The 15,174-nt window shown below is 60.7% G+C and overlaps 1 protein-coding gene across 2 annotated transcripts; it reads left to right on the forward strand.

The window, feature by feature from the left end:
* Window positions 1-15,174, forward strand: ADCY3 (adenylate cyclase 3). 2 transcript variants are annotated; one of them, XM_037390795.1, is made up of 20 exons: window positions 608-1,282; window positions 5,372-5,521; window positions 8,432-8,562; window positions 8,936-9,047; window positions 9,417-9,544; window positions 9,786-9,944; window positions 10,028-10,190; window positions 10,268-10,426; window positions 10,558-10,700; window positions 10,788-10,949; window positions 11,028-11,115; window positions 11,217-11,333; window positions 11,578-11,837; window positions 11,923-12,004; window positions 12,443-12,601; window positions 12,872-13,018; window positions 13,150-13,263; window positions 13,335-13,461; window positions 13,668-13,792; window positions 14,096-15,174. In XM_037390795.1, the coding sequence occupies exons 1-20, from the start codon at window positions 608-610 to the stop codon at window positions 14,276-14,278; spliced, it is 3,384 nt and encodes a 1,127-aa protein (XP_037246692.1). In that variant the 3' UTR covers window positions 14,279-15,174. The 2 variants fall into 2 exon arrangements, with proteins under 2 accessions (XP_037246693.1, XP_037246692.1); XM_037390796.1 differs by lacking the exons at window positions 11,578-11,837; window positions 11,923-12,004 and having other exon boundaries at window positions 1-1,282.

Here is a 15,174-nt window from a genome sequence, read left to right on the forward strand (position 1 = left end):
AGACGGAGGGGGCGGCGGGGCCGGGCGGCGTCGGGCGTAGGGCGCGGGGGCGGCGGAGCCGCCGGAGGATGCTGCCGGCGGCCGGGCGAGGCGAAGCGAATCGCTGCCTGCGGCGGGGCCGCACCTGCGCTCCCCGGGCTGCGGCGGGCGGTGGGCTCCGGGGCCGGCCCCCCGGCCCTTCGGCAGCCGTCCCCGCGGAGCGGAGCGCCTGGGAGAGGGGGGCGAGGACGGCGGGAGCGGCGGGGATCGGCCCCCGGCGCGGCTGCCCTCGAAGGAAGAGCAGGGAGGCATCGCGACATCTTTCCGCTCCGCGTCGCTTCGGTTGCAACCTGGCAGTGCGCAGGGGCCGGGGAGGGAGCTGGAAGGCGGGCGGGCGCTCGCCTCTCGCCCCCCCCAGCCCCCCCGGCCGCTATTTATAGTCGTTACCCCCCTTCCCCTCCTTCGGCGGCTCCGCGGGTCCGGGGGTGACGGCGGCGGGGGAAGGGGAGCGGCCCGGCGGCTCCGTGGCCGGCGAGGCGGGGATGCTGCGGGCGATGCCCCGGTGAGCATCGCGGGGCGCAGGGGAGCGCGGTGTCGCTGCGGGGCCGGAGCCGGGGAAGGCACCGCCATGCCCAGGAACAGGGCTTTTTCCGAGCCCGAGTGCTCGGCCGAGTACTCGGCAGACTACTCGGTGAGCCTGCCGTCGGACCCCGAGCGCGGCGTGGGTCGCACCCACGAGGTGACGGTGCGCAGCTCGGGACCCTGCCTCTGCCTGCCCCGCTTCATGCGCCTCACCTTCGCTCCCGAGTCCCTGGAGAACCTCTACCAGACTTACTTCCGCCGCCAACGCCACGAGACCCTCCTGGTGCTGGTGGTCTTTGCCGCCCTCTTCGACTGCTACGTCCTCGTCATGTGCGCCGTGGTCTACACCGCCGACAAGCTGGCCCCGCTGCTGGCGGCAGCGGCCGGGCTGGTTGCCCATGTGCTGCTCTTCATCCTTTGCAAGTACAGGCTGCTTCCCGAGCGGGTGGCCCGCAGGTTCCTGCCCTACATCCTCTGGGTCCTCATCTTGGCCCAGATCTTCTGCTACCTGGGTCTCAACTTCTCCCGCTCGCCCGAGGCCAGCGACACGGTGGGCTGGCAGGCTTTCTTCGTCTTCTCCTTCTTCATCACTTTGCCGCTGCGCTTGGCGCCCATCGTGCTCATCACCGCCATCTCCTGCGGCATCCACACGCTGGTGCTCGGTGTCACCATCGCCCAGCAGCGGCAGGATGCCCTGGACGAGGGGACGCTGCTGAGACAGGTACGGGGCCGGCGGGGGGATGTGGGGTCCCTGGGGGTGGTGACGTGTGAAGGGAAAATCATCCCCATGTGGTGTTTCCATGAGTTACCGTGTGGTCCATCCCTGTCCTTATGTTCTGACGCTAAAGCCGGGGTTGATCCAGACCCTGTGAGCTGATTGTAGTGTTTGCTGGGAGCAGGGGGCTCCCCAAAACATACTTGGGGATCAGTCTCCATGGGAGTGGGGTGCTGGAGTGTGCAGGAGCACCCGCCCAAGCTGGGTGCCACAGACCTGGCCCTGCAGGCCTGGATCCATCCCCAGGGGCCACCCGGGGTATGTGGACACGTGGGCTGCGGTTGGGCTGCTGGGGAAACTGAGGCAGGGTGGACCGTGTGCTCCTCCATCCACCCTGCCTGGTGGCCTTGCTTGTACCACTTTCCCTTTGAATTTCAAAAATGGCTAAAAATGGCCCCAAATGGCTATTTTTAGCTGAAATGTGGCAGGAGCCCAGCTTCTGGGCTTGCAAACAGCCACTGGAGCTTTCCCAGGAGGAAGTTGGGCGGCAGCTTGGTCCCGGCTTGGTCCCTGGGCAATGCCCATCACCCAGCCTCGTGCCTGGGGATGCTTTGGGGTGATTTTCTGCCCCAGCAAACCTGGAAAAAATGGTGTCCCCTAGCCCAAACGTGGCGCTAAGGCTGGGCCATTGGTTCACGCACACAGCAAAGGAGGGGACGTGAGGGTCAGACAGGGAGAGAGCGGTCCCCAGCCCATTGGATCCTTAATATTTCCTGGGAAACACCCAAGTGGAGCAGCTAGACACTGGTTTTATTCCCTAAATTAGTGGGTTTCATGTCTTGGCTGAATCCCTTTCCTCCCACTGTTTTCTCTACTGGCTGGCCACGGACCCAATGACCTGGGGAGCCTTTCCATAGCCAGGGTGGGGGGCAGGGCGGGGGGACAGCCAGAGCTGAGAACTTGTGTGCTGGTGGCTGTTGACGGCAGCAGGGAAAATCCCGCTGGAAACATCCACTCTGCCCCATAATGATGTGGGCTCTGTGGGAGGATGCTACAGGAATTTGGGATGCTCTGGGTCAGGTCCTGGGAGAGCTCCAGCTGCTCCCAGCCTAAATAGGAAGGGAAAAGGAGGGTATTTACTCACTTTTTGAGAGGTTTTGGAAGTAATGAGCCTGTGGTCACACTGGGAATTTGCAAAATGGAGCCTGTTCTCCAAAAAGCCTGAAGATCCTGTTTTCACCCTGTCTCTGGAGTGCGTGGTCTGGGGCTCGTCCCCTGGCTTGGGACATCTCCTGGTATCACACAGGGTTTTGCAAAGAAAAACACTTTTTGGGCACAGTTTATGGAGCCTGCCAGGCTGGGCGCTGGGGTGGCGGCATGGGTGCCCTCCCAGTGGTGCCCGGCCAGAGGCACTGTACCCACAGGAGAAACCCCAGTGCAGCAGCGGCTTTCCCAGGTTTTGCTCCTTTTCTGGGATACGAGCATGGCACGTGGCAGATCCAAAGGCAAGGAAACCTCTCACTGCCACTAGCCCCGGGATGCGGGAGGCAAGGGGACATGCAGGCATCCCCTTGGCCAGCAGCAGGCATGCGCCGCCTCTGTGTTAATCATTGCCGTGGCACGGAGAGTCCAGGGCTGGTAAAACCTTGGCAACGCGGCATGCCTCAGCCTCTGCCTGCTGCAAAAGGAGGAACATTATGTCCAGAAATAAACATCATATGCTTTATTATTATAGCCGGTGGTGCAGCTCCTGGAGGGAATGGCTATTAATAGGATGAACTGGAGGATGTCGCTTGAGCGGGGCTGGCACAGCTCGGGGGGGTTCATGAGAGATGCCGGCAGTTTCTGCCCGGCTGCCGACCACCGAGGAGAAGCCCAAAGGCTGAATTGTGGCAGGGAGCTGGAATTTGGCACCGTTTGAGGCTGTACCTGCCATGGTTGCGCATAAACCAGCTGTGAAGCATCCCCAGGCTCAGGCCATGACCCAGCCCTGGACTGGATGGTCCTGGTACATCCTACCGGCACCTTTCCTGCGGGATGCAGATGGGGCTGGATGGGGAAGGAGGGATAAGGCTTGTTCCGCTGGTGGTGCACGCTCCTGCACATATCTTGCTCCATCTGCCCCCAGATTACCAAGTGCAAATAATAACCAGTGACTGTGCCAGCAGTGGGGCCTCCTCCATGTCAGGGCTTTCCCGGCAGTAGCTGGGGTCCTGGGAGGTGTTTTGCAGCTCAGGGCACAGGGACACATGCTGAGGGAGGTTTTTGGGGCTGAGCATCCATTGCATGGCTGCAGGATGCAGCTGGACAATGCTCAGTGTGGGACGTGGCTGTGCCATCTGGTGCCAGGTGAGCTGGTCCCCAGGATTTCCAGTGGTCCCTGTGTGCCGAGCTGTCCCAAGCCATTGAACCCCAGTAGAATGGCCCGTTGTCATGACAACTTGAGAGGCTGGGTAAAAATAGCAAGTGGCTGCTTGTTTTGGGGGTTTCTTCTCAGTGTCCACCTCCAGGCGGCTCCTTGCTCACCGTCTGCTGTGCCGTGGGTCCAGGGGCTCCCCAGGGCTCCCCAGCTGTGATGGTGGGACCTGGGGCAGGATCCAGCCCTGGGGCAACAGCTGAGGGTCCCAGGCGCTCTCCCCTGTTCCTTATGCTCTTTCCCCCTGAAAAAACAAGTTTCCTTGCTGCAAATCATTTTGTCAGCCCTGGCCCAGTGCTGTGCCAGCACCCAGACCCCCAGTGCCAGAGCCCAGTGCCAGAGCCCTTACATATTGCTGCACGTGGCCGGTTTCCCCACTGTCTCAGTTTCCCCCTGCGTGGAAGGGGTTGGCAGCTCCTCCCTATCTCCATAGGATGAGACCGGACTGCTCAGGGCTTGATGCTGTCAAGTGACAAAACCTCTGAGGACAGGCACCCCCCGGGACCGGGGTCATATTAGGGCTTTCCTCTGACCGAGCTGGGGTATGGGCTATGGGGACCAGGGGCGGGACAGTCAGTACAGGGGAGCTGGGAATCAGAAGGATGCTGAGCATGGGGGCATATCCCTCCTGGAGATGAGCTGGGGAACAGCTCCGTGCTCTTCCCGCTGCCTCCTCTGCACCGGCTGTGATGGAGCCCATGGCCTGCAGGGTAGAAGGACGTCTCCATGTCCCCATTGCCCTTTCGGCATAGCTGGAGCCTGTTATCACATCCTCCCTGTCGCTCTTCCCCTTTCTAGACTAAACAAACCAAATTCTTCCAACTTTTCCTCATCAGTCATATTTTCCACCAAGGGCTCTTTGCTTCCATCTGCAAATCTGCTCTGTCCCCTCCCGGGCTGCAGGGACACAGGGTCCAGCCCACGGAGCTGGGGTCTAGCCTGTGGGATGGGACAGGCTTCTGCCCGTGGGGACAGGGTCCAGCCCAGGGATGGGATGGATCCAGCCTTTGGGATGAGGCAGCGAGCCTCTGTGCCATGTGCCTTTGAAACCTTAAAGAGGACGGGTGGGTTGTCACAGCCAGCAGCACCCTGGGGCATCCATCTCCCGTGCTTATGTCTTTGGCTGTTGAGAGGGTCGTAGAGGGGCAGGAGCATATGTAAATGTACAATTTTAGAGTTTGGCCATGTTTTTGTTAGCTTTTCCTGCACAAAGGGGTGCAATTCCTGTGGCAGAAGTGGGGGGAGTGGCTGGTACGTGAGCCACCAAGAGCTGCTGGCCTTCAGCAGCTCTTTCCTCCAGGGCTGCTCCCAGCCCCTGCCGAGCTGCTGCCTTTTTCCAAAACATCTCTGCAAGCTTTAACGAAGCAGAGTCAGCCCGCGGGAGCCACGGGGTCTCCCGGGATGCTCAGGGTGTGATCCCCAGCCAGACCCCTCCTGCAGAGCCACGGTGACAGTCCCCATGAGTCCCCCCAGCAGTTAACGGTGGCTGTGGCTTGGTGGTTTATCTCCAGGGTGTATTTTATGTCCTCCTCCAGCACTTGAGTACTTTTTTCCACTCTCACTGATCAGGCTCTGCTGCCCAAACAGGGATTTGTGGTGGCACCAGTGCTGTCCCCGAGGCACACATGGGCTTTCCCGTGGCTTCGCTCACCCCTGTCTCCTGTTCTCTGTCCCCAAAGATCCTGTCCAATGTTGCCATCTACCTTTGTGCCATCACGGTGGGCACCATGTCCTACTACATGGCTGACCGCAAGCACCGCAAAGCCTTCCTTGAAGCACGCCAGTCCCTTGAGGTCAAGCTCAACCTGGAGGAGCAGAGCCAGCAGCAGGTAGGAGCCATGGCTGGGCAAGGGGGCAGCATGGGGACAGTGCAGGGGGTGGCAATGGGGACAGAAGGACCCCAGGTGGGAAATATGTTTGTAGTTTTGCACCATGTGCCCAGTTTGGGGACTCCCCATGTGACTGTCCTCTTCCAGGACCTCCCAGCTCCTGCCAAGGCCACCAGCAGCTGTCCCCATCCCTGAGCATAGCCGTGCAGCAGATCCCCTTCCCCAGGCACAGCCACACAGCAGGTCCCTGTCCCCAGGCACAGCCATGTGGCAGGTCCCCTTTCCCTAGACATGGCCATGCAGCATGTCCCTGTCACCAGACATGGCCGTGTGGCAGGTCCCTGTCCACAGACATGGCCATGCAGCATGTCCCTGTCCCCAGGCACGGCCATGTGGCAGGTCCCCTTTCCCTAGACATGGCCATGCAGCATGTCCCTGTCACCAGACATGGCCGTGTGGCAGGTCCCTGTCCACAGACATGGCCATGCAGCATGTCCCTGTCTCCAGGCACGGCCATGTGGCAGGTCCCGTTCCCTAGACACGGCCACGTGGCATGTCCCTGTCCCCAGGCATGGCCACGCAGCAGGTCCCTGTCCCCAGGCATGGCTACACAGCAGGTCCCTATCAGGCCCTGGCCATTCCCTGGACCAGTCCTGCCACAGACCATGGCAGGGAAGGGAGAGCTGGCAGCAAGCAAGCACAGCCAGCCGCTCTCTGCTCTCCCCACGAGCGATGCCCGCTGTGGCAGACCCCCACGTGCTGGTACCATGCCGTGGTGGCCTGGCAAGAGGAGTGGTCAGGGGGAAGCGGCATCGTGGTGCCAGCCGGCTGTGTCCAAGCCCTGGTGTCTCCAGCCGCCATCCGGTGACCAGCTGGGCTAATTTTAGTGCCTTATCTGGGCCTCCCTCCTCATCTTCCATCTCTTATCTGGTTGATCTGCTGCCAGCAATTTGCTCCCAATGGCAACAAGAGACATGTGGCAGGGCCAGGCCAGCACCACCAGTGTCGTCTTTGCTGCAAACCCTAGGTGGATGCTCTGATGTCTAATACGGGGTTAGGTCCACAGAGGGGTTTGGGTGATGAGGGCAAATCCTGGGGCTGGGGGATGCCCCAAGTGAGGACACCCTCGAGGTCCCAGCTTGTGGGTTCAGAGGGGTGGAGGAAAGGACATGAGGATTATTATCACATGAGCTCTTTCCTTAGGGAATTGAGCTAAAAATAGCCCATGATCTTACAGGAAAGGCTGCTAGCGTGAGGCCAAGTGATGCGGGGCAGGGGGGCCATGGGGCAGGGGGGCCATGGGGCAGGGAGTGATGCTGGCGGCCGGATCCATCCCCTCTCCCCTGCAGGCCATTAGTGGGGGCTGAACCAGCAGCCCCACGGGCAGAGGGATAACGGGAGCTGAGGAGAGCCGGGAGCTCCTGCACGCCTCCCCACCGGCAGCCTCCAGGGATGGCGATGGGACAGGGACACAGTGCCGTTCCTCCAGCAACAGCCCCACTGCAGCTGCGCACAGAACCCCTGCTCCGTCCCAGGGGAAAACCCGCTTCATTAACTGAGTTACTTACCTTTAGTGCAAATCCTCACACAGCAGGGCCAATCTATCCCTTCTCTGGCACCAGGGCTGCAGGGCCATGGGGACAGCAATGGGTGTGATGTCCCCAAGTGGGCTTGATCCTGCTGGGGGACCTTGGTTGAGTTCCACACGTAGATGTGGGATACCCACCATGCTTTTAAATGGATAAATCCTCCCTGGTGTGCTTTAACCCAGGTCCATGCACCCAGCACCAACCCACCCCCGGGGGCAGGACACCCTGGAGCAGTTCACAGGGACCTTGGGGGACTTCGGTGCAGACATTCCCAGCACCGTGTCCCAGTTTTTTTTGGGCCGATAAAAGCTTGGCCAACCCAATGCATTTTGATTCTCAAGCTCCCAGCGAGGGCTGGGCCCTGTATCGTGTCTGCAGAAGGGATCTGGCCTGCACATGCAAATTTTGCAGCTCATCAGCCGCTGTCAAATAAGTGTGTGGGACTGTCCCTCCTCACGGCTCCAGGGACAGGGAAGCTTTAGGGCACTGCAGCCACCCTGCCACACTCCCATCCTCCCCTGGCTGGGATTTATTCCTGCTTGCAGAAATCTTGATGAGAACCTGTAAAATAGGGAGGAAAATGGTAAAAGCAGTGGTTGGCATCCCTGGCAGAGCATTGCCGAGGGGGATATGCCACTCATGGGTGCATCTCCTCTACCTGTGGGTGCAAGTTTGGAGTCGGGGTGATGGCTCCCAGCTCCCTGGGGTGCCCTGGGACACCCCACTCCAAGCTCATTCTCCTTGCCTGGAGGAAAGCTCCTGTTCCACCGTGGCTTGATCCACTCTCTCCCTCTCCACATGTGGCTGAGAGGTTGGGCTAAGGATCTGGCTGGGCCCTGGGATCCTCCGGGGATGGCTGGGTCCAGCAGGAGGGCCCAAGAACTTGGAAATGTCACTTTGCTGCTCTGTGTCCTCATGGAGAGGGGAGTGTTTAGACCATAGGGCACGCACCATGCATTTGCACCATGTATTTAGACTGTGCATTTGCACCATGTATTTCTACCATGTGTTTCTACTGTGCCTTTGCACCATGCGTTTAGACAGTGCATTTGCACCATCCGTTTGCATTGTGCATTTAGACCATGCATTTGCAGCATGTATTCACCCCGTGCATTTGCACCATGCATTTAGACAGTGCATTTGCACCATCCGTTTGCATCGTGCATTTGCAGCATGGATTCACCTCATGCATTTGCAGCATGCATTTAGATTGTATCTTGCGCCATGGATTTGCAGTATGGGTTTGCACCATGGGTTGCTGCACTTGGCATAGGTTGGACATTGTGTCGTGACAAACTCTCTTCCCTGCCCCATCCCCCAGGAGCGGCTGATGCTCTCCATCCTGCCCAAGCACGTGGCCGATGAGATGCTGAAGGACATGAAGAAGGACCCGAGCCAGAAGGAGATGCAGCAGTTCAACACCATGTACATGTACCGCCATGAGAACGTCAGGTAGGACTGTCCCTTCACTGTGTGACCCCCGTGCCATCCTCATGGGAAAAACACTTCAGGGTTTTTGGTTTTTTGTTTTTGTGTGTTGTTTTGGTTTTTTTTCCAAAAATATCTATTTTGCAGTCCTGGCTGAAAAAGGGAGAGGTTGGGGTGGTTTACAGTTAAAGTAAAGGGTGAGAGGGGATGGCTACCAGCCAGACTGTGGCCTGGGGCCCCTTTTTGCTCCAGCCATGGTTTGCAGAGCATCGTCTTCAGCCATGTCACAAAACAGCCTTTTCTTTGGTGCAGGTGCCCCAGCGAAAGGGGAGAGTGGGGAAGGGGGTTCCAGGGTGGGGGGTGCCGGGGCTGAGCCGCTCACTGTTGCTCCCTGCAGCATCCTCTTCGCAGACATTGTGGGCTTCACCCAGCTGTCCTCGTCCTGCAGCGCCCAGGAGCTGGTGAAGCTCCTCAATGAGCTCTTCGCCCGCTTCGACAAGCTGGCAGCCGTGAGTCCTCCTCGGGCTGGCATGTAATGAGTGGGGCAGGTCTCAGCCACCCCCCACCCTGGCCCCAGCCCAAAGCTGCATCCCAGGATGGGGATGAGGAGGTTAAAGTATTACTCCTCTGGGATGCTGGAGGCGCCCTGCCCTGTGTTGCAAAAATAGGGCTGGTGCAGCCAGGCTCCTGGCCGAGCCCTCGGGGGAGGCTGGGTGGGAATGGAAAATCCGATTATTTGTGTCTCTGCTGGGCGCGGGAGACCTCTGCGTGGGTCAAGGTCAGCCTGGGAGAGAGGGATGGAGGTGGCAAGGGGGCTGGAGGGGGGGGGCATCCCAGCTGATGGGGGTGGGGCTGACAGCGTGCCCCCCTGTCCCCAGAAATACCACCAGCTGCGCATCAAGATCCTTGGTGACTGCTACTACTGCATCTGCGGGCTGCCCGAGTACCGGGAGGACCACGCCGTCTGCTCCATCATGATGGGGCTGGCCATGGTGGAGGCCATTTCGTAAGGGCTTTGTCCTCGGGAGTGGGGCCGTTCACTCCCAGGGAGGGGTGCCAGGGTGGGCAAGGGGGTCCTGGTGGGCTGGGGTGCAGCCTGGGGGCTTTCAGGTGTCCAGCCTCTGCGAAATGCGTTAAAAGACAGAGGAGTGCCGTTTAATGATGGGGGAACGGGCTGTGGGGTGGAGTGGGGGTGGGTTGGGAGGGGGTCACCCCCATATCATCCTTGTCTTCTCCCCCCACCCCAGCTACGTGCGGGAGAAGACCAAGACGGCGGTGGACATGCGGGTGGGGGTGCACAGTGGGACAGTGCTGGGGGGGGTGCTGGGCCAGAAGCGCTGGCAGTATGACGTGTGGTCCACCGACGTTACCGTGGCCAACAAGATGGAGGCAGGCGGCATCCCTGGGTGAGCATCTCCAGGGGGGAAGGTGGGGGATGGGCGTGGCGTGCCCTGCACTCAGGGGTGACACTGGTGCCCGGTGCCGGCAGGCGGGTGCACATCTCGCAGAGCACTATGGATTGCCTGAAGGGTGAGTTCGAGGTGGAGCCGGGTGAAGGTGGCTCACGCTGCGAGTACCTGAAGGAGAAGGGCATCATCACCTACCTCGTCGTGGTCCCCAAGCAGCCCCTGCGCAACGGCATCAATGGGGTGGTGAGTGGTGGCACCGGTGCCGTGGCAAGCTGGAGTGGGGGGACACCGCACCGCCACCCACCACCTTCGCCTTGCAGAAGCTGTCGCTGACCTCATCCCACGGTGGCTCCCCGCCGCTGGTCAACACCAAGGAGCGCAACGGCAGCCTCAGCCTGGCCTGCGCCAGCCCCGAGGAGCCTGAGGAGCCCGACACCAGGGTGAGGGGCACCCTGGAGAGCGGGGAGGAGGATGGAGAGGTACAGCCCATGGGAAGCATTCCCTTTCCAGCAGCTCACCTGCCTTTGGCTGCTGATAGCCACGCTGGAGTGGCTGAACATCCCACCGGTGCCAGCATGGTCGTGCTGATGCCTGGGCTGTGCCGGGGCAGGCCGTGAACCCCTCCTTCCCCAACCCTCGGCGGCGGCTGCGATTGCGGGACCTGGCCGAGCGCGTGATCGATGCCTCGCAGAACGAGCAGGAGCTCAACAAGCTGCTCAATGAAGCCTTGCTGGAGCGCGAGTCCGTGCAGGCGTGAGTCACCCCAACTGGCAGCACGTCCTGGCGTGGCTGGGTGAGTCCTCGGGGCCACCAGGCACTGATGGGCAATGCTGCCAGCAGGCTGAAGGGGAAGAGCACCTTCCGACTCTCCATGCGCTTCATTGACCCCGAGATGGAGACGCGCTACTCGGTGGAGAAGGAGAAGCAGAGCGGAGCCGCCTTCAGCTGCTCCTGCGTTGTCCTCTTCTTCACTGCTTTGGTAGAGGTCTTCATTGACCCCTGGTATGTCAGGGAGGTGGTGGGGATGGGTGGCCCAGCCGCGTAGCCTTCAAACCCATTCCCTTTTGGCTCTTTTGGCAGGTTGGTGGCCAACTACGTGACTTTCATAGTCGGGGAGATCCTCCTGCTCATCCTCACCCTCTGCTCGTTGGCTGCCATCTTGCCCCGGGTGAGACAGGATGGGCTCACCACTCATCGTGATGGGACACCATGATGCCCCATCACCGTGTCCTACCTGGGCGAACCCCCCCCACCTTGCTCTCCCTGCAGGTTTTCCCTAAAAAGCTCGTGGCCTTCTCCACCTGGATTGACAGGACCCGCTGGGCACGCAACACCTGGGCCATGGCCGCCATCATCATCGTCACCATGGCTGACATAGTGGACATGGTGAGCCACCAGCCTGGGTGCCAGTGGGGCTGAGCCTGCTCCAACCCCCATCCAAGCAGCCCATAACTCTGCACAGCTGATCGTTAAAGCAATTAGCAGAGCTGCACTGTAGTGGGGGAAATTTAGGCTGGCTGGCCTTCTCCTGCTCTGCAAAGCACCCTGCCCCTTTGGGTGGCCATGCAGCCCCTGGAAAGGTGCACCCTGTCCCCACATCCCCCTCCTCACCCTGCCCTCGTGCCCCCAGCTCAGCTGCTGGCAGGACCATGGCGGGACAGGCAACGGGACGGTGGGGCCACTGCGGCCAGGCGGCTGTGGGGAGCAACCCAAGTACTACAGCTACATTGCCCTGCTGGCCTTGGTGGCCACCATCATGCTGGTGCAGGTCAGCCACATGGTCAAGCTGACCCTCATGGTGCTGATCACTGGGGCCACCGGCGCTGTCAACATCTACGCCTGGGAGCACATCTTTGACCAGTATGACCGCCACCGTGGTCAGCAAAGCACGTAAGGGGTGGCAGAGGGGTGGGCACCTTCTGGGGGCCACAGCCGTGCCCACCATCCACCCATGCCTTGCTGCCTGTGCCGGCAGGTCCTTGCTGGTCCCCTCCAAATACTCCATGACAGCGATGATCTTCATCGTGATGCTCAGCTTCTACTACTTCTCTCGTCATGTGAGTGACTCCCCCCACCCCCACACTGGGAAGCTCCCCTACCCTCTGCGTCTTCACCCCGCCCCCTGCCCTTATTTTTTGCAAGCTCCAAGGCAGAAGGATTTGTCCCCAGCTGTGAACAGCATCTCTGGCTCTTCTCCAAAGCAGCCTACCCAAGGGCTCTCCAGGCTCACATCAGTGGAGAGACCACCTCCATCTCGCCCCCATGGTCAGGGGTGGGCAGCAATGTGGTGGCCTACAGTCCATACCAGCCCTGTGAGGGTCCCGTTTGCACCTCAGAGCAGGTCTCATGTCCCCAGTTAGGGCTTCACCTTGTCCCAGAGCCTTCTTCCAGGCTGTCCCCAGCCCCCCAGCAGCCAGGATGCTCCCAGTGCTGGAGGGGACCCATTGGTGAGTGGGAACGGGGGGTGTAGCCTTATCCCCCCTGTCCCCCTACAGGTGGAGAAGCTGGCCAGGACCCTTTTCCTCTGGAAGATTGATGTCCATGACCAGAAGGAGCGGGTCTATGAGATGCGGCGCTGGAATGAGGCTCTTGTCACCAACATGCTGCCTGAGCACGTGGCCCGGCACTTCCTGGGCTCCAAGAAGCGGGACGAGGTGAGGGGCACCCGGGGTGGGTGTATTTGCCCCCCTTGTTGGGGGATGGGCGGCAGGCTCCAGCCCTGAAGGCTTTGCCATGGGCTGTGGCTGAGTATCTTTGGTTGGATGAAGGTGATGTCTTGGCTGTGCAAGGCGTGGTTGCGGAGCACCCTCATTTTTTCACGCGTGCCGAGGGAAGATGGCTTCACGGGAGGGTTTGGGTTTGCTGGAGGTGTTGGTGTCATGCGTGGGCACATCCCTGGCTCACAGCCACCGTCCCACCCCCAGGAGCTGTACAGCCAGTCCTATGATGAGATTGGTGTCATGTTTGCCTCCCTCCCCAACTTTGCCGACTTCTACACGGAGGAGAGCATCAACAACGGGGGCATTGAGTGCCTGCGCTTCCTCAACGAGATAATCTCCGACTTCGACGCGGTGAGTCTGTACAGAGCTGGCCATGTGGGTGGTGTGGGGCTTGGCCAGACCTTCCCTTCCTGCCCCATCTCGGGGTAGACGGACCTGCCGTGGCCCCAGGGGTACCTGAGGGCCTTGTCTCCATGGCTCAGCTCCTGGACGAACCCCAGTTCCGCTGCATCACCAAAATCAAGACCATCGGCAGCACCTACATGGCGGCTTCTGGAGTGACCCCTGATGCCAACGCCAACGGCTACACCACCAAGGTGAGGGGTCCCTGCGGTGGGGGGACAGTGGGCAAAGGGGTGGGCAGGCCTGACCTGTGCTGCCTTTGCAGAAGGAGACCCTCTCGGATAAGGAGCGCTGGCAGCACTTGGCCGACCTGGCCGACTTTGCCTTAGCCATGAAGGTGACACTGATGAACATCAACTACCAGTCCTTCAACAACTTCATGCTCCGCATAGGCAAGTCTGGGAGCATGGGGCAGGGTCTGCCTCAGCGCCCCCTGCCCCCCCTTCCCTGCAAGCAGTGGGACGCTGGGCAGCAGCTCTAGTTAGGGAGCTGACGGCAGCAGGGCTGGTGGGGGGAACCTCATTGCCCTCCTGCAGACCAGGGTGTCCTGTCCATGTCACCAGCCATGGAGGTGACGTCTACTCCCTGTCTTGCACAGGCATGAACAAGGGGGCCGTGCTGGCAGGTGTCATTGGTGCCCGCAAGCCACACTACGACATCTGGGGCAACACGGTCAATGTGGCCAGCAGGATGGAGTCCACCGGCGTGATGGGGAACATACAGGTGGGGTGACAAGGGGGGGACAAATGAGCAACCCGGGGGGGGAGCTGCAGCCCTCAAAATGCCCCACACTTTGGGTGGGAGGGAGAAAGCGCTGCTGGGAGCATCTGGAAGGGTTGGGGCTGGCTGTGGGGCTCCTCTGAGCTACGTATGGGCTAAGGTGATGCTCAGAGGGCAACCTGAGACCATGGGGTGGGACTGGTGGGTAGACCTGTTGTCTGAGCCGCACATGAGGGTCCCTGCTCCCCATGTCATGTGCCAGGCAAGGACCCCCCAGTGTCCCACCACATTCGCTTGTCCCCGCAGGTGGTGGAGGAGACCCACCTCATCCTGAAGGAGTACGGCTTCCGCTTTGTTCGCCGGGGAGCCATCTACGTCAAAGGCAAAGGGGAGCTGCTCACCTTCTTCCTCAAGGGCCGGGAGAAGCAGGGCTCCTTTGTCAATGGCTCCTCCGTCACCCTGCCCCACCAGGTGGTGGACAGCTCCTGAGGGTCCCTGGCCACCCACCACCACAGCCACCGCCTCCCGGCGCCGAGCAGGGCGGCTCAGGGAGGACCTGGCACCCGCCACCGGGGACGTCCATCCCACCCAACCTTGAGAAACCAACCCCTTCGCACAACCGTTTCCGAGCCCCCGCCGGAGGTCTCAGGGGGGCTTTGCTCCATCGCGCCTGTGGCTGAGCAGGAGGGAGACACGGGGCCGCCCCGGGGGCTCCTCTGGCTGGTCATGCTTGCGTGCAAGCGCACGTGGGCTGGCAGCCCCTGGTGGGCACGGGGCTGGGGCCACGCAGTTGCCTTTCCTCGGGCATCCCGGGCGTCACCCGGCAGGCGGGGGGACGGCAGTGATGTTAAAGTAGCATCGTGGGCCCTGGCTGCCACGGCTGGGCATGAGGAGATCCAAACTCAGGGCCGGATGGGAAGACGCCGCGTCTCTTCCATGTGCTGGGAGCGGTAGCTACAAACCAGGAGCATCCGGGGTTTGCTGTTAGTTCGTACCAAGTCCATCCTCGTCACAAACCACCGTAGTTAGAAGACTGGGGAGATGGAGAGCACAGGGCCGCCTTGGACTCGGGGAAGAAGAAAAAGGAACCAATATTGTGTATTTCAGATATATAAATATATATAAGAGTACAGATTGACATTTATATTTTTAACTGTCCCCGTTCCCTCCCCGCAGTGGGGCTCACGCTCGCCTGGACGCTGTCCTGCACACACTGCGGTGGGCTGCTGCCACTTTTGCTGTCGCTTGATGGAAGAGAGGACCAGGGAACGGCAGAGGAGGGGACCGGAGCGTTAAACCCGATGCTGCCAGGGCTGGGGGCAGATGGGGAGCGCAGAGCGTAATTGCCGCTAGTTTCTTGAATAGAAGCAGTTGAATTTCAAAGA

Source organism: Falco rusticolus, chromosome 6 (genome assembly GCF_015220075.1).
Source record: "Falco rusticolus isolate bFalRus1 chromosome 6, bFalRus1.pri, whole genome shotgun sequence".
In the NCBI taxonomy this organism is placed as follows: domain Eukaryota; kingdom Metazoa; phylum Chordata; class Aves; order Falconiformes; family Falconidae; genus Falco; species Falco rusticolus.

Excerpts from the sequence above, each read along its gene's own strand:
- ADCY3 (XM_037390795.1), top strand. The coding sequence starts at position 608 with ATGCCCAGGAACAGGGCTTTTTCCGAGCCCGAGTGCTCGGCCGAGTAC. Across the intron at positions 5,522-8,431 it reads AGGAGCAGAGCCAGCAGCAG|GAGCGGCTGATGCTCTCCAT; the intron begins GTAGGAGCCATG and ends CCCATCCCCCAG. Across the intron at positions 10,950-11,027 it reads GAGGTCTTCATTGACCCCTG|GTTGGTGGCCAACTACGTGA; the intron begins GTATGTCAGGGA and ends CTCTTTTGGCAG.